The sequence below is a fragment of the Bubalus bubalis genome, chromosome 14, assembly GCF_019923935.1.
Source record: "Bubalus bubalis isolate 160015118507 breed Murrah chromosome 14, NDDB_SH_1, whole genome shotgun sequence".
NCBI classification, from domain to species: domain Eukaryota; kingdom Metazoa; phylum Chordata; class Mammalia; order Artiodactyla; family Bovidae; genus Bubalus; species Bubalus bubalis.
The window spans coordinates 30,300,648-30,319,773 of NC_059170.1; the positions used below are offsets into that span (position 1 = coordinate 30,300,648).

General features: G+C 43.3%; 1 protein-coding gene and 1 pseudogene across 1 annotated transcript in view; both read right to left on the reverse strand.

Moving 5' to 3' along the window:
- The window catches only part of LOC102408791 (basement membrane-specific heparan sulfate proteoglycan core protein), a 129,168-nt gene that overhangs the window by 97,882 nt on the left and 12,160 nt on the right, over positions 1–19,126 (reverse strand). The window contains 3 exon segments of the mRNA XM_045162689.1: positions 993–1,178; positions 1,181–1,348; positions 8,461–8,817. Of these exon segments, the coding sequence (XP_045018624.1) occupies positions 993–1,178; positions 1,181–1,348; positions 8,461–8,817 (711 nt within the window).
- Positions 17,533–18,531, reverse strand: LOC102400355 (annotated as a pseudogene).

Consider the following 19,126-nt stretch of genomic DNA (forward strand, 5'->3'; position numbering starts at 1 on the left):
ATTGGGTTCTGGAAGGATCCCCTCACTGACCATGTGACTGTGGTCAGGGCCCCTATACCTCTTGCTCTCAGGCCCCCATGTGTACGTGGGAGGTTGGGAGGATGGTGTCTAAAGGTCCTTCCCCTGCTGACAGCCCAGGATTCAGGAATTAGAAAGAGGATCCAGAGTTTTGGTCAGAACACTCTAAATGATCACTGTTGCTACCTCAGTGGGGCTGCTCCTAAGTCACCCACATGAACCTCTTCCCTGGGGAGGGACATTCTGAGATGACCCAGCTCTGCTGGGAGCCTTCAGTGACTGTGTGAGTCAATTCCTGAATCACAGGAGAGTCTTCTTAACAGATTCCCAGGAAACACCCAACCTCTAGGCATCTCCTCCAAGCAGGGCCATCAGAGTCAGCACTGAGCCTGTGCTATAGGAAGTTCTTCTCAGTGTGATGCTTCTGAAGAGGAAATAGATAACATTTTCACTCCTTGCCCTAGATGAATCTCTCTTCTTTCAGAGGAAAGAGAACATAAGCTTCATGGAATAAGAGCCCTTTTCTGCTTTGTTCACTTCTGCTTCCACAGCATCTGGACCAGGCCCTGGCTCACAGTAGGTGTTCAGTATGTGTGAATAAAGAGAAAACTCAGCCACATTGAGGTGAGCATTCTATGGAGGCAGGAATGAGGTCTGGACAGTTGATGGAGCAAGGGACTCAGACATTCATCTCTTTTATCCCTGGAACCAAAGGGCTGAATGGAGTGAAAAAGACAAGGGTTGTGGAGCCAGGCAGACTGGGGACTCAGAATTTTCTCACTTTTACCAGCCGTGGGGCCTTGAACAAATAGGCCTCAACTCCCCTGATCTGTAGAAGGGAATGAAATCTGATCATGACCCAGATCATGACATAAGCACCCACTGCTGTACATGATTGTGTTTTTCGATTCAAAGGGTAGCAGGCATTCTTGTTGACATGTTATTGGAATACAGGGGACAAAGGCTGTACTCACCACTCACAGTGAGATGAGTGCCTGGTCCAGACTTAAACTCCACTTCACCACGTTCTCCTTTCCGGAACTTCACACAGTAGTAGACACCAGTGTCTGCTGGGGTGATGTTAGTGATGCGGATGGAAAAGTCCATGTTGTTTCTCTTTGTGACATCTGCAACACTTGTTACTCTGGGGAAGGGGGCCTCTTTTGACTGTAGATGAACTCCCGACCTGGTCCAGTTCCCCTGAACCACTTGATGGGCCCCACAGGGCTCAGGGAGGTCACGGTGCAGTTCAGAGTGGCCGTCTCTCCTGCTGCAACTGACACTGACCTCTCAGGCTGAATCACCTGCGGCTCCCTGTCACCTGCTGCTCCTGGAGGAAGACACAAAGCAGTTATTTATTCATCCTCATGTGATCCTGTACGTTTTCTTACATGTTTATCAACGATCAAGAACAGCTTTCATTGTCTGAATGCACCATGAATGGGCCTTAAACTCAGCACACTGCATGTGCATTGCATGCAGCTTGCACAACGAGCCTGTAATGTAAGACACTAATACAAGAGAGGACCTGAGTCATGGAGGTCAGTGATGTGGCAGAGACTGGGCCTGAGTACTTGAGCCCTCTCTGGAAGTGTCATAATCGACCCCATATTCCTGGGTGTTCACTGTGTCCTCAGGGAGTGCTGCACTTCTGTCCTTTGCATTAGGTGGACCACATGACCTCTTATTTGGGCTCCAAAATCACTGTGGATGGTGATCACAGCCATGAAATTAAAAGACACTTGCTCCTTGGAAGGAAAGTTATGACCAACCTAGAGAGCATATTTAAAAGCAGAGACATTACTTTGCCAACAAAGGTCTGTCTAGTCAAGGCTACGGTTTTTCCAGTAGTCATGTATGGATGCGAGAGTTGGACTATAAAGAAAGCTGAGTGCTGAAGAATTGATGCTTCTGAACTGTGGTGTTGGAGAAGACTCTTGAGAGTCCCTTGGACTGCAAGGAGATCCAACCAGTCCATCCTAAAGGAGATCAGTCCTGGGTGTTCATTGGAGGGACTGATGTTGAAGCTGAAACTCCAATACTTTGGCCACCTGACGTGGAGAGCTGACTCATTTGAAAAGACCCTGATGCTGGGAAGATTGAGGGCAGGAGGAGAAGGGGACAACAGAGGATGAGATGATTGGATGGCATCACTGACACAATGGACTTGGGTTTGGGTAGACTCCGGGAGTTGGTGATAGACAGGGAGGCCTGGTGTGCTGCAGTTCATGGGGTCGCAAAGAGTCGGACACGACTGAGCAACTGAACTGAACTGAACATGACCTCTTAGATCACTGAGTTATGAGGAGAAGTGATGCATGTATTTTGTATGTTATTCATTAAGCTGCAAATACCTTTATAGACCAACTTCACTCCTCCCCAGGGATCCACATACTCATGATGCAATTTGCTCCAACAACCTGTATACTTGAGTGACAGTGATATTCAGATATTCACAACGAACATTTAGTTTATGAAGAAAGTAAACATTGTTTCAACTCCTGGGATTTTTTCCAAAGGCACAATGACACAGTTATATTATAACTTGTCACAATGACATATGTTATATTAGTTACCTAAGGAAGCTCTAATAAATTAACAAAAATTTAGTGACTTAATGATAGTTTTATTATCTTATAATTCTGGATGTGAAAGGACCAAAAGCAGTGTTACTGGACTAAAATCAAGGAGTCAACTGGGCTACATTTCTCTAGAGGCTCTTATCATCGCCTCTGCAAAATTTTGACACTGTCTACATTCTTCTCAAGGTTTCTATCTTCTTATGACTCCAGTTGTGCTTCCATTGTCACCTGTATTCTAACTTTGGATTTCCTGCCTCTTCTTATAAGATTATATTGGGCTCCCATTTATAAGCAAGGATATTCTCCCATAGCAAGAGCCTTAATTACTTTTGCAAATTGTTTTTTTCCATGTAAAGTAAAACATTCACTAGTGAGTGTTAGGACATGGATCTCTTTGGGGGGCTACATTTTGTTTACTTGATCTATAACTTGCTTTAATCGAAGTGTATTGGTTTACAATGCTGCATTAATTTTGCAGCACAAAATGTGACTCAGTTATACATATACATTTGAAATATATTCTTTTCTGTTATTGTTTATCCCAGGATACTGAATGTAGTTCTGTGTGCTGTACAGTAGGACCTTGTTCTTTATCCTTTCTATATATAATAGCTTTAGTTCAGTTCAGTTCAGTCGCTCAGTCGTGTCCGACTCTTTGCTACCCCATGAATCGCAGCACGGCAGGCCTCCCTGTCCATCACCAACTCCCTGAGTTCACTCAGACTCACGTCCATCAAATAGCTTACCTAACCCCTACCCCATTTACCTTGACAACTGCAACTCTGTTCTCTATGTCCTTGAGTCTGTTTCTGTTTCATAGGTAGGTACATTTGTCTCTCTCTCTCTTTTTCTTTTTTTAGGCCACACCGTGTACCTTGAGGTTCTTTGGTCCCCTGCTGCTGCTAAGTCACTTCAGTCGTGTCCGACTCTGTGTGACCCCATAGACATCAGCCCACCAGGCTCTCCTGCCCCTGGATTCTCCAGACAAGAACACTGGAGTGGGTTGCCATTTCCTTCTCCAATGCATGAAAGTGAAAAAGTGAAAGTGAAGTCGCTCAGTCGTGTCCGACTCTTAGCAACCCCATGGACTGCAGCCCACCAGGCTCCTCCATCCATGGGATTTTCCAGGCAAGAGTGCTGGAGTGGGGTGCCATTGCCTTCTCCACTTTGGTCCCCTACCAGGAATCAATCCCAGGCCCCTGCAATGGAATTATGAAATCCTAACCATTGACCATCAGGCAATTCCCTGAGTCATTTTTTGGATTCCACATACAAGTGATATCATATGGTATTTATCTTTCCTGTTCTGACTTACTTCACTTAGTATGATAATCACTAGTTTATCTATGCTGTAGCAAATAGCATTATTTCTTCATTTTTTACAGCTGAGTAGTATTCCGTTGTGTGGAGAAGGAAATGGCAACCCACTCCAGTATTCTTGCCTGGAGAATCCCAGGGATGGAGGAGCCTGGTGGGCTGCCGTCTGTGGGGTTGCACAGAGTCGGACATGACTAAAGCGACTTCAGCAGCAGCAGCAGTATTCCATTGTATATATGTTCCACATCTTTTCATTCATTCATCTATTGATGGACAGGTACTTTGTTTCCTTGTCTTAGCCATTGTGAATAGTACTGCTATGAACATAAGGATGTATGTATCTTTTGGAGAAAAAGATATATGCCCTGGGGTTGGATTTCTGGATCATATGATAATTTTAGTTTTATGAGGAACTTCCATAATATTTTCCATAGCGGTCACATCAGTTTACATTCACACCAATAGTATAGGCAGGCTCCCCTTTTCTCCAATCCTCGCTAGCGTTTGTTATTTGTACAACTTAAAAAATACATATTTATTTTAAATGGAGGATAATTGCTTTACAATATTGTGATGGTTTTGCTATACATCAATATGAGTCGTACAAATTTTAATGATGGCCATTCTGACCAGTGTGAAGTGGTGCCTCATTGGAGTTTTAATTTGCATTTCTCTAATAATTAGTAATGTTGAGCATCTTTTCATGTGCCTCAGTCATTTGTATTTCTTCTTTGGAAAAACGTCTACTTAGGTCTTCTGTCCATTTTTCAATTGGGTTGTTTGCTTTTTGTTATTTTTGAGTTGTATGAGCTGTTGTATATTTTGGAAATAAAGCCCTTGTCAGCTGCATCATTTAAAAATATTTTCTCTCTTTCTGTAGATTGTCTTTTCATTTTGTTTATGGTTTATGGAGGTCCTCTGTCTTTGGCACATCAGAGCCCACATTAATGGAACATGTATCACATGCCCGGCTCTGCTCTAAGCTCTTGACATGCGTCCCTTACTCAGTCCCTGCAGCTGTTCTGTGAGGGCGGGGCCATCACTGAAGGATGAGGACATTGAGCACCAACTTGGGAGGGACTCGTCAGAGGTCCCAGAGTTGGAATAGGAGCCCAGGCAGGGGCTCGGCTCAGGCTCCCCACTACTGTGCACTGAGCTCAGGGACACCCTAACCCACTCCATCCAGGGCTTCTTAGCCCTCTCCAGGCATCACAGACTCCTGAGAGGTAGTGTGATTACCACCATTTCACAGATGGGGAACTGAGGACTAGAGGCTCTGTGAGGACCACACGGCCTGGAAGGTCAGCACCATTGCTCCCTGAGGGGCTGCCCTGTCACCAGGTCATGTGCCCTCAGTACATTCTGCAAACATTACAGGTGAGGAATGGGGACACAGGGAATTGGGTCACAGCCTTGAAATAATACCCCAGTTTGGGTGTCTCTACCCCGTGCTGGTGATTTAGACAGAGCACCTCAAATACTTCCAACTCTCCTGAAAGGAGACAGTGATGATCACTATTTTACAGAAGAGAAAAGTGAGGCTGAAAGAAATGAAGGGACTACATCTTCACCCTTCCCTTCACTACGTCCCCAAATTTCCTGTCAGCTCCAAGCTTTCATTTCCATCAGCAGAACAAGCACCCACCTTCAGAACCCCCCACAACAACCACCACTTTCCCCTTTTCTCTCAGATTCTTGACTTCAGGTGACTACAGGGAGGCGTGGCCTCTGAGGGCCCAGGCATAGAGACTCTGAAGCCACAAGGGAAGACACAAGCTCCTGACACCTGAGTCTAGAGTAGGAACTCTTGCTCACATGGGGATCCCACCACCCTCTAGGGAACACCTCCCCCTCCTCATCCTCAGGCTGCAGAGCCAGGAATGGGCGTGCCTGGTGCTGTTGGGATTGCAGTGGACCCTCTGGGCTCTGTCCACACTAACCTTCCCAGACCTGCTCCATAGGAGCCTAGCGAAGGGGCAACATCACAACAACGGAGGAAATCTCCTGATGCTGCTAAGTGTGCTGAGTGCTGCCATTTAGAAGAGGTTCCGCCCATCCCATCAAGAGACACTGCAGTATCTGTCTGGTCCAGGTTGTAAAGCTAAACTTACCTCCCACAGTGGACTTCTCTTTAGTGCCACTGCTGAAGAACAGAACAATACAAGGATTTCAGAGGACAGAGCTGGAGATTTCCCCCACACTGTGCAGAGAGCAGGGCTGTGAGTCAAAGTGTCTGGGGTTCAATCCTGGCTCCCTTACATGCTCACTAAACAAGTCCCCTCTCTGAGCATCAGTGTCCTCATCCGACACCCTTCTTTCTGAACACTGGTTATAAGGAGTAAATGTCACGAGAAAGGTTCAGTATCTGACAAGCTGATGCTCTCTGGCCCCCTCGCCTCCCTCCTTTCTCATCCAGGGAATCATCTGGGCAGGCAGCCTGGAGAAGAGGATGATCCACCTTCCGGGAAGCCGCAGATCTGAGTGGTGGTGGAACCACTTACTACTTGTGACCGAGGTTGAGCAAGGGACCCACCATCTAGGAAGTTAAGTAATAGCTGCAAATCAGGAAAAAACCACCTTCCCTGCTGATGTCTGAAGGTTGAGGAGGCTCAGTTGCTACCTTGACTAAGAGGGAAATTTAGCAATATCCACTCAAAGTATCATACACATATCCTCAGTCACCTACAATGGACACTTGCTTTCTATCTGCACAAGGGTTAAACTATCAGCCACTGTAGCTGCTGACCTTCAACACCTCCTGAAAGAAGATCAGAAAGGAGGCACTCTGTGATCTGGAGAAACCTGTCAGGCCTTCAGATACTTAGACATTTTCTAGAGATGATTTTAGGAGCCCAGTTCTTGCATCTCCTCATATCTAGAAAAGCATCAAAATCTTTCATGGTGACATCTGTTCCTTGTGACTAGCATAAACCTTCCGCAAAAGACGTGTGCTTGATTGCATGTACTCCCTTCACCAAAAGCACATATATATTGGCCCCGCCCCCCAACTTTTTGGAGCAATCTCTCAGAGCTATCTGAAATGCTGTCTCCCAGGCTATAGTCCTCATTTTGCTCCAAATAAAACTAACCCAGAACTCTCACATTGTACATTTTTTTTCAGTCGACAGCTGCAACCTAGCAAAGCCACTTCCAGTGGTTACCTCCCCTTTGAGGAGAGTGACAGACAGAAAGATTATCGACCTCAGCACTGTTTCAGTAGCCCAAGGTTAGGAACAACTTAGTGTCCATCAACAGGAAACTGTAGATGAATGATGCTGAGAGTTAGGTAGCTGTTGGAAAACAGGGCAGCTCTAGGTGCTCATATGGAATGAGGGATTTGGAGTCATGCGGCTGAAAGTAAGGAGTGGTTTCCAGTCACATCAGGCTCAGGGTCTGAATGTGAGGGGCCTTCAGAAACTTTGGGAAAACCATGAAAAGAGCTTATTCCATGATTAATTCAAGGAATTTTTATTCTTCAAATCCTATGTGCCAGGTTCTTCCATGAATTGAGTTCCAGTGCCAGTGCAGGAAGAAGACTGGCTTTGAAATAGATTGGGTTCTGGAAGGATCCCCTCACTGACCATGTGACTGTGGTCAGGGCCCCTATACCTCTTGCTCTCAGGCCCCCATGTGTACGTGGGAGGTTGGGAGGATGGTGTCTAAAGGTCCTTCCCCTGCTGACAGCCCAGGATTCAGGAATTAGAAAGAGGATCCAGAGTTTTGGTCAGAACACTCTAAATGATCACTGTTGCTACCTCAGTGGGGCTGCTCCTAAGTCACCCACATGAACCTCTTCCCTGGGGAGGGACATTCTGAGATGACCCAGCTCTGCTGGGAGCCTTCAGTGACTGTGTGAGTCAATTCCTGAATCACAGGAGAGTCTTCTTAACAGATTCCCAGGAAACACCCAACCTCTAGGCATCTCCTCCAAGCAGGGCCATCAGAGTCAGCACTGAGCCTGTGCTATAGGAAGTTCTTCTCAGTGTGATGCTTCTGAAGAGGAAATAGATAACATTTTCACTCCTTGCCCTAGATGAATCTCTCTTCTTTCAGAGGAAAGAGAACATAAGCTTCATGGAATAAGAGCCCTTTTCTGCTTTGTTCACTTCTGCTTCCACAGCATCTGGACCAGGCCCTGGCTCACAGTAGGTGTTCAGTATGTGTGAATAAAGAGAAAACTCAGCCACATTGAGGTGAGCATTCTATGGAGGCAGGAATGAGGTCTGGACAGTTGATGGAGCAAGGGACTCAGACATTCATCTCTTTTATCCCTGGAACCAAAGGGCTGAATGGAGTGAAAAAGACAAGGGTTGTGGAGCCAGGCAGACTGGGGACTCAGAATTTTCTCACTTTTACCAGCCGTGGGGCCTTGAACAAATAGGCCTCAACTCCCCTGATCTGTAGAAGGGAATGAAATCTGATCATGACCCAGATCATGACATAAGCACCCACTGCTGTACATGATTGTGTTTTTCGATTCAAAGGGTAGCAGGCATTCTTGTTGACATGTTATTGGAATACAGGGGACAAAGGCTGTACTCACCACTCACAGTGAGATGAGTGCCTGGTCCAGACTTAAACTCCACTTCACCACGTTCTCCTTTCCGGAACTTCACACAGTAGTAGACACCAGTGTCTGCTGGGGTGATGTTAGTGATGCGGATGGAAAAGTCCATGTTGTTTCTCTTTGTGACATCTGCAACACTTGTTACTCTGGGGAAGGGGGCCTCTTTTTGACTGTAGATGAACTCCCGACCTGGTCCAGTTCCCCTGAACCACTTGATGGGCCCCACAGGGCTCAGGGAGGTCACGGTGCAGTTCAGAGTGGCCGTCTCTCCTGCTGCAACTGACACTGACCTCTCAGGCTGAATCACCTGCGGCTCCCTGTCACCTGCTGCTCCTGGAGGAAGACACAAAGCAGTTATTTATTCATCCTCATGTGATCCTGTACGTTTTCTTACATGTTTATCAACGATCAAGAACAGCTTTCATTGTCTGAATGCACCATGAATGGGCCTTAAACTCAGCACACTGCATGTGCATTGCATGCAGCTTGCACAACGAGCCTGTAATGTAAGACACTAATACAAGAGAGGACCTGAGTCATGGAGGTCAGTGATGTGGCAGAGACTGGGCCTGAGTACTTGAGCCCTCTCTGGAAGTGTCATAATCGACCCCATATTCCTGGGTGTTCACTGTGTCCTCAGGGAGTGCTGCACTTCTGTCCTTTGCATTAGGTGGGACCACATGACCTCTTATTTGGGCTCCAAAATCACTGTGGATGGTGATCACAGCCATGAAATTAAAAGACACTTGCTCCTTGGAAGGAAAGTTATGACCAACCTAGAGAGCATATTTAAAAGCAGAGACATTACTTTGCCAACAAAGGTCTGTCTAGTCAAGGCTACGGTTTTTCCAGTAGTCATGTATGGATGCGAGAGTTGGACTATAAAGAAAGCTGAGTGCTGAAGAATTGATGCTTCTGAACTGTGGTGTTGGAGAAGACTCTTGAGAGTCCCTTGGACTGCAAGGAGATCCAACCAGTCCATCCTAAAGGAGATCAGTCCTGGGTGTTCATTGGAGGGACTGATGTTGAAGCTGAAACTCCAATACTTTGGCCACCTGACGTGGAGAGCTGACTCATTTGAAAAGACCCTGATGCTGGGAAGATTGAGGGCAGGAGGAGAAGGGGACAACAGAGGATGAGATGATTGGATGGCATCACTGACACAATGGACTTGGGTTTGGGTAGACTCCGGGAGTTGGTGATAGACAGGGAGGCCTGGTGTGCTGCAGTTCATGGGGTCGCAAAGAGTCGGACACGACTGAGCAACTGAACTGAACTGAACATGACCTCTTAGATCACTGAGTTATGAGGAGAAGTGATGCATGTATTTTGTATGTTATTCATTAAGCTGCAAATACCTTTATAGACCAACTTCACTCCTCCCCAGGGATCCACATACTCATGATGCAATTTGCTCCAACAACCTGTATACTTGAGTGACAGTGATATTCAGATATTCACAACGAACATTTAGTTTATGAAGAAAGTAAAACATTGTTTCAACTCCTGGGATTTTTTCCAAAGGCACAATGACACAGTTATATTATAACTTGTCACAATGACATATGTTATATTAGTTACCTAAGGAAGCTCTAATAAATTAACAAAAATTTAGTGACTTAATGATAGTTTTATTATCTTATAATTCTGGATGTGAAAGGACCAAAAGCAGTGTTACTGGACTAAAATCAAGGAGTCAACTGGGCTACATTTCTCTAGAGGCTCTTATCATCGCCTCTGCAAAATTTTGACACTGTCTACATTCTTCTCAAGGTTTCTATCTTCTTATGACTCCAGTTGTGCTTCCATTGTCACCTGTATTCTAACTTTGGATTTCCTGCCTCTTCTTATAAGATTATATTGGGCTCCCATTTATAAGCAAGGATATTCTCCCATAGCAAGAGCCTTAATTACTTTTGCAAATTGTTTTTTCCATGTAAAGTAAAACATTCACTAGTGAGTGTTAGGACATGGATCTCTTTGGGGGGCTACATTTTGTTTACTTGATCTATAACTTGCTTTAATCGAAGTGTATTGGTTTACAATGCTGCATTAATTTTGCAGCACAAAATGTGACTCAGTTATACATATACATTTGAAATATATTCTTTTCTGTTATTGTTTATCCCAGGATACTGAATGTAGTTCTGTGTGCTGTACAGTAGGACCTTGTTCTTTATCCTTTCTATATATAATAGCTTTAGTTCAGTTCAGTTCAGTCGCTCAGTCGTGTCCGACTCTTTGCTACCCCATGAATCGCAGCACGGCAGGCCTCCCTGTCCATCACCAACTCCCTGAGTTCACTCAGACTCACGTCCATCAAATAGCTTACCTAACCCCTACCCCATTTACCTTGACAACTGCAACTCTGTTCTCTATGTCCTTGAGTCTGTTTCTGTTTCATAGGTAGGTACATTTGTCTCTCTCTCTCTTTTTCTTTTTTTAGGCCACACCGTGTACCTTGAGGTTCTTTGGTCCCCTGCTGCTGCTAAGTCACTTCAGTCGTGTCCGACTCTGTGTGACCCCATAGACATCAGCCCACCAGGCTCTCCTGCCCCTGGGATTCTCCAGACAAGAACACTGGAGTGGGTTGCCATTTCCTTCTCCAATGCATGAAAGTGAAAAAGTGAAAGTGAAGTCGCTCAGTCGTGTCCGACTCTTAGCAACCCCATGGACTGCAGCCCACCAGGCTCCTCCATCCATGGGATTTTCCAGGCAAGAGTGCTGGAGTGGGGTGCCATTGCCTTCTCCACTTTGGTCCCCTACCAGGAATCAATCCCAGGCCCCTGCAATGGAATTATGAAATCCTAACCATTGACCATCAGGCAATTCCCTGAGTCATTTTTTGGATTCCACATACAAGTGATATCATATGGTATTTATCTTTCCTGTTCTGACTTACTTCACTTAGTATGATAATCACTAGTTTATCTATGCTGTAGCAAATAGCATTATTTCTTCATTTTTTACAGCTGAGTAGTATTCCGTTGTGTGGAGAAGGAAATGGCAACCCACTCCAGTATTCTTGCCTGGAGAATCCCAGGGATGGAGGAGCCTGGTGGGCTGCCGTCTGTGGGGTTGCACAGAGTCGGACATGACTAAAGCGACTTCAGCAGCAGCAGCAGTATTCCATTGTATATATGTTCCACATCTTTTCATTCATTCATCTATTGATGGACAGGTACTTTGTTTCCTTGTCTTAGCCATTGTGAATAGTACTGCTATGAACATAAGGATGTATGTATCTTTTTGGAGAAAAAGATATATGCCCTGGGGTTGGATTTCTGGATCATATGATAATTTTAGTTTTATGAGGAACTTCCATAATATTTTCCATAGCGGTCACATCAGTTTACATTCACACCAATAGTATAGGCAGGCTCCCCTTTTCTCCAATCCTCGCTAGCGTTTGTTATTTGTACAACTTAAAAAATACATATTTATTTTAAATGGAGGATAATTGCTTTACAATATTGTGATGGTTTTGCTATACATCAATATGAGTCGTACAAATTTTAATGATGGCCATTCTGACCAGTGTGAAGTGGTGCCTCATTGGAGTTTTAATTTGCATTTCTCTAATAATTAGTAATGTTGAGCATCTTTTCATGTGCCTCAGTCATTTGTATTTCTTCTTTGGAAAAACGTCTACTTAGGTCTTCTGTCCATTTTTCAATTGGGTTGTTTGCTTTTTGTTATTTTTGAGTTGTATGAGCTGTTGTATATTTTGGAAATAAAGCCCTTGTCAGCTGCATCATTTAAAAATATTTTCTCTCTTTCTGTAGATTGTCTTTTCATTTTGTTTATGGTTTATGGAGGTCCTCTGTCTTTGGCACATCAGAGCCCACATTAATGGAACATGTATCACATGACCTGAGTCATGGAGGTCAGTGATGTGGCAGCCTTCATTGACTTTGTATTCCATGATCCAGCCTTGAACTCAGCCTTTTGCATGTATGTTGCATGTACATTGCATGTACCCTGCACAATGAGCCTGTTACATGAGATCCTTATACAAGGGAGGAACCGAGGCACAGAGAGGTCAGTGATGTGGCAGAGACTGGATTTGGGCATTAAGCCCTCTCTGGAAGTGTTGTGCTCCACCAAATACTTCTGGCTGTTCACTGTGTGTCCTCAGGGGGTGATGCATTTCTATCCTTTGCATTAGGTGAGACCACATGACCTCTTAGATCACTGAGTTGTAAGGAGAAGTGATGAATGTATTTGGCACAGTTTTCATTTAACTGTAAAAACCTTTATGAACCAATGTCCCCCTTCCCCAGAAATACACATTCTCATGTCGGACTTAGCTCCAACGACCTGGATACTTGAGTGAGAGTGATATGCAGAGCTCCCAACACACAGTGAACATGAAGTTTAAGAAGAAAGTAAAACATTGATCCAAGTGCTTGGAATTTTTTTCCAATGACATGGTCATGTTATATTAGTTACCTAAGGCTCTGAGAGAAATTATCAAATATTTAGTGGTTTAAAATGACAGTCTCATTATAATGCTGGATGTCAAAGTACCAAAAATTATATTATTGGACTAAAATCAAGGAGTCAGCTGGGAAATATTTCTCCTGGAGGTGGTGATCATTGCCTCTCCAAATTCTTGAGACTGTCTACACTCCTTTTCTCATGGTTTCCATCTTCTTATGACTCCAGTCTTGCTTCCAATGTCACTTGTGCTTCTCTAACTTTGGCTTTCCTGCCTCCTTTTTATAAGGGTATATTGGTCCACAATGATAATCTAGGTTATTCTCCCCATCAGTTCAGTTCAGTTCAGGCGCTCAGTCATGTCCCACTCTGTGACCCCATGAATCGCAGCACGCCAGGCCTCCCTGTCCATCACCAACTCCCGGAGTTCACTCAGACTCACCTCCATCGAGTCAGTGGTGCCATCCAGCCATCTCATCCTCTGTCGTCCCCTTCTCCTCCTGCCCCCAATCGCTCCCAGCATCAGAGTCTTTTCCAAAGAGTCAACTCTTCGCATAAGGTGGCCAAAGTACTGGAGTTTCAGCTTCAGCATCATTCCTTCCAAAGAAATCCCAGGGCTGATCTCCTTCAGAATGGACTGGTTGGATCTCCTTGCAGTCCAAAGGACTCTCCTGAGTCTTCTCCAACACCACAGTTCAAGAGCATCAATTCTTCAGCCCTCAGCTTTCTTCACAGTCCAACTCTCACATCCATACATGACCACAGGAAAAACCATGGCCTTGACTAGATGGGTCTTTGTTGGCAAAGTAATGTCTCTGCTGTTGAATATGCTATCTAGGTTGGTCATAACTTTCCTTCCAAGGAGTAAGTGTCTTTTAATTTCATGGCTGCAGTCACCATCTGCAGTGATTTTGGTGCCCCTCAAAATAAAGTCTGACACTGTTTCCACTGTTTCCCCATCTATTTGCCATAAAGTGATGGGACCAGATGCCATGATCTTAGTTTTCTGAATGTTGAGCTTTAAGCCAACTTTTTCACTCTCCTCTTTCACTTTCATTAAGAGGCTTTTTAGTTCCTCTTCACACTCTGCCATTAAGGATGGTGTCATCTGCATATCTGAGGTTATTGATATTTCTCCCAGCAATCTTGATTCCAGCTTGTGCTTCTTCCAGCACAGCATTTCTCATGATGTACTCTGCATAGAAGTTTAATAAACAGGGTGACAATATACAGCCTTGACATACTCTTTTTCCAATTTGGAGCCAGTCTGTTGTTCCATGTCCAGTTCTAACTGTTGCTTCCTGACCTGCATACAAATTTCTCAAGAGGCAGGTCAGGTGGTCTGGTATTCCCATCTCTTGAAGAATTTTCCACAGTTTATTGTGATCAACACAGTCAAAGGCTTTGGCATAGTCAATAAAGCAGAAATAGATGTTTTTCTGGAACTCTCTAGCTTTTTCCATGATCCAGAGGATGTTGGCAGTTTGATCTCTGGTTCCTCTGCCTTTTTGAAAACCAGCTTGAACATCTGGAAGTTCACAGTTCACGTATTGCTGAAGCCTAGCTTGGAGAATTTTGAGCATTACTTTACTAGCGTGTGAGATGAGTGCAATTGTGCAGTCGTTTGAGCATTCTTTGGCATTGCCTTTCTTTGGGATTGGAATGAAAACTGACCTTTTCCAGTCCTGTGGCCACTGCTGAGTTTTCCAAATTTGCTGGCATATTGAGTGCAGCACTTTCACAGCATCATCTTTCAGGATTTGAAATAGCTCAACTGGAATTCCATCACCTCCACTAGCTTTGTTCGTAGTGATGCTTTCTAAGGCCCACTTGACTTCACATTCCAGGATGTCTGGCTCTAGGTAAGTGATCACACCATCGTGATTATCTGGGTCGTGAAGATCTTTTTTGTACAGTTCTTCAGTGTATTCGTGCCACCTCTTCTTAATATCTTCTGCTTCTGTTAAGTCCATACTATTTCTGTCTTTTATCGAACCCATCTTTGCATGAAATATTCCCTTGGTATCTTTAATTTTCTTGAAGAGGCCTCTAGTCTTTCCCATTCTGTTGTTTTCCTCTATTTCTTTGCATTGATCCCTGAGGAAGTCATTCTTTTTTTTTTTTTGACAAAATTACATGATTTATTCATTCACACATTTTTATAAATCTAACCAAATGAATTTGACAGCTAATTATATAAAATTATCAATATCAACAAGAGTATATATTGCTTCCTTTCTAAGTTTTTTTAAAATGAAAGTTGATTTACAATTCTGTATCTTTATAAAAGTTTTTTTTAAGATACTACCATTCATCCTCCATTTTTATGAAACTTATATGAAAAACTATATTATTAATTCAATCACAAGCCATATTAAAATTATGTTAATTTGTATTCACCTTTAAGCTAGAAGATATTTAGTTAAAGTGTAATAAAAGTATGTGGTTTACTAACTCTTCATTTAGAAAGACTGAGGCATGTTTGCCAAGGGACTGATTAACTACAACAACTTATATCAGTAATCTTAAAATGCTAAGAACCTGGTGACTACACTTTCAATTTTCATAGTAAAAAATGAAATGCTGTTTACCATGCTCAGGACCCACATCACACTTACCGAGAAAGACTTACGGGTTTACTAATGTCAAAATCACAGACTAATGCTGTCAAGAAAGTCAAAAGTGTAATTTCTAAACATTTAAACAAAGTGGTAGATTACTTGATTTTTTAAAAATTTTATAAACAGCTAATAGCAATATGTATAAACAATGTAGTTTAAAATAACAAACTTAAATATTGAGATTTCATTAAAAATATGTCATTTGCAGAAAACCTAAATTTAAACAAAGATGCCATTTTAGGTTATCTATACAGAGAAAGAAGTTATGTTCATTAAGAATTTTGTTCCACAGAAGACAATAAAAACACACTGAAGAAAAACATATACTGCAAAAAAATTAAAAAAGGAAAAACAATGCCTCCTGTAGTTTTATTTCACCATAGATTAATTTATGGTCCACCTAATGTGATTCAGGATAAAGTTTTAGGAACTACAATTTTCTTCTTCACAGGCAAAGAGTCACAAGTTTCTGTTTTCTGATTATGTGAGCAAATAAAAAAACCTCTACTATAAAGATTGCACAAAATCTAGGCTTCCCTTTCTGGCTCACCTTCAAATACCAACAACTACAAACAGATTTTTCAAAATATAATTTGTAACCTTCAGGTAAGTATAAATTAGTTTTATCTAGGCTTGCATTGCCGGGAGCCGGCATATTGCATATTGAGTGCATATTGCATATTGAGTGCAGCACTTTCCACAGCATCATCTTTCAGGATCTGGAATAGCTCAACTGGAAGTCTATCACTGCCAGGAGCCAGCGTGAGGAACTCCTCCCATGACAAAGGTCATGAGGAAGGAGGCTCGGCATACGCAAAGGCGGGATCGAGCCTCAGGAGTCCCCCTGGAAATTCTCGAGCATCTACCCCCAAAACCAGAGTCTGCCTACTTTCTGCTTTGTGCTCTCACCTACACCTCTGACTTTACGGGGGGCTGTCCCCCACTACCTCTCTCTGAAAAAAAGAGTTAGCTTACAGCTCCAGTTAATAATTCCTGGGTGTGACAGTGTTTAACCTACAAACTCCTTTGGAAATCCTCTAGCCTGCCTGAATAGGTTTTTCCAGCCACATGTGATTGTTCAGAGCCTCCCAACTGTGAGAGGCAGGAGATGTTCTAAACTGTCTAAACACAGATTCCTTTGAGTAGTTAAAAGATTGATTAGAAATTGTATTGGTGAAGGGTTTTTCACTTGTTGGGCCAATGTTTGCTGCTAAGTCTCCATACTCCGTACCTACTGTGTCCTTGGCAGTGTATTGATTGATATAATGGGTGCATAGAAATGTAAAATGCAGCTTTGTCCAATGCTTTTTTGGAGGCTGGTGCCTGACTTTGGAATAATCACCTTTAGAGAAAGATAAGTTTCTTAAAATGTTAACAGGCCTCCTGGCCAGAAGATGATGTAATTCACCTGAACTTTTGCATATGATAAGTCTGAAAGCCTGGCTTCGATTAGGACCAGGAACTGCTGTCCTTGCATGACTCCACCCCTTCCCCCATTATCCTCTATGCACAACTTAAGGTATAAAAACTACTTTGGAAAATAAAGTGTGGGCCTTGTTCACTGAAACTTGGTCTCCCCATGTCACTCTCTCTTTCAAATTCTGGCTGAGTCTCCATCTGGAGCGCGGAACCCACCATGCTTGCTAATTATGCCTGGGCTTCTAAGATCCGACCAGGGAGGCCTCAGTGTCTCCTCTCCTTCGGGAGAATGGAAGGACGCCTGCGGCCTACGTAAGTGGTGCAAACTTCTTGTCTTGAAGTTTTATTGGTCTCCCGCGTAAACCAAGCTACTCAGCCTCTTTTCTCCACTGAATTTTCCTACTGAGCTATCCTCATTCTATTACTCTTTATATCTTTGATGAATAAATAATTAAATAGGTCGCCGACGCCGTCCCCGCTTCGAATACCCTGGATCAGCCGGGGCTGGACCCTGGCATTGCATCATTTAGCTTCTTATACAATCTATCTTTTTAAAATATATAATCTATCTTGTAATTAAGAAACAAAATTAAAGCTAAGAGGTATTTATATCACTTAATTATACACCTATGTTGATTATGCAGATATCTCTAAAGTTATAACTTTACTAAAAGCAATAATATTCCAAATACAAAAACATCTCTTTTATTGCTTTACACTGTGAGCTAAAGTAAAAACTCAGAGAAGAGATTCAATATATGGAATACGGAAAAGCCTTAGAAGCTTTAATTTTAAGGAGTCCAGTTCATTTCTTCTAAGCAGAGAAACTCACAGTATTTCTTCAGCTTTCAAATTCTAGACATTCAAACTGCCACTGTGCCCTGCAAAAAATCGTCATATATGCAACTCACAACCCCTTTTTGCAAGTGGTCTCTTCTAAAGAAATCTGTCAATGCCCGAAGCTTCACACAGCAAGCAACATAATCATGAGAGAAGATTCGGCCATTCTTGCTGTAACGTTTGACAATGGTAGTTACTGTTTGAGGACTCAACCTGTAACCCATAGCAGCAATGGCTTGATTCAGTTCTGATGCTCTACTGAGCCACTTCCGTCTTTATCAACAGTTATGAAGTTTTGCTTCCAGGAGTTAAGAGCTGCCCAAAGTTCTTTGAATTCATTAAATCCCATTTTTCCTGAGTAATCTCTATCCAACATGGCAATCATAATTCTGCAGGTTTCCAAACCGAAGGGAGAATAAGTTCCACTAATTCCAGACTGTGTTAAACACTTCTGAAGTTCTTCAGCATCCACTTCACCATCCTGGCCAGCAATAGCAAGGAAGCATTTCCACATAGGGTCTCCTGTTGAAATACTGCCTGGATAAGCTGGGTGTCCAGGGTATCCTGGCTGTCCCAATGGATTGCCAAAATTTCCAAACCCTCCTCCGTATCCCGGGTAGGCCATAACAATCTTGCGAGCGTCAGCCGTGGAGTCGGCGACCGCCCGGCTGGGAGAGAAGCGGAGCTCTAGGTGCAGGCGCAGGTGAGCCATGATCCAACTAATGTTGGCAATTTTCTCTCTGGTTCCTCTGCCTCTTTAAAACCCAGCTTGTACATCTGGAAGTTCTCAGTTCAGGTACTGCTGAAGCCTAGCTTGAAGGATTTGGAGCATTACCTTGCTAGCATGTGAAATGAGCATATTATATGGTACTTTGAACATTCTTTGGCATTGCCTTTCTCTGGGATTGGAATGAAAACTGATCTTTTCCAGTCCCGTGGCCACTACTGAGTTTTCCAAATTTGCTAGCATAATGAACATAGCACTTTCACAGCATCATCCTTTAGGATTTTAAATAGCTCAGGTGGAATTCTGTCACCTCTTCTAGCTTTGTTGGTAGTAATGCCTCCTAAGGCCCACTTGACTTCAGACTCCAAGATGTCTGGCTCTAGGTGAGTGACCATACTATCATGGTTATCCAGGTCATTAAGAGCTTTTTTTGTACAGTTCCTCTGTTATTTTCTTGCCACCTCTTAATCTCTTCTGCCCTGTTAAGTCTTTACCATTTCTGTCCTTTATCATGCCCAAACTTGCATGAAATGTTTCCTTAATATCTCCAATTTTCTTGAACAGATCTCTAGCCTTTCCCATTCTATTGCTTTCC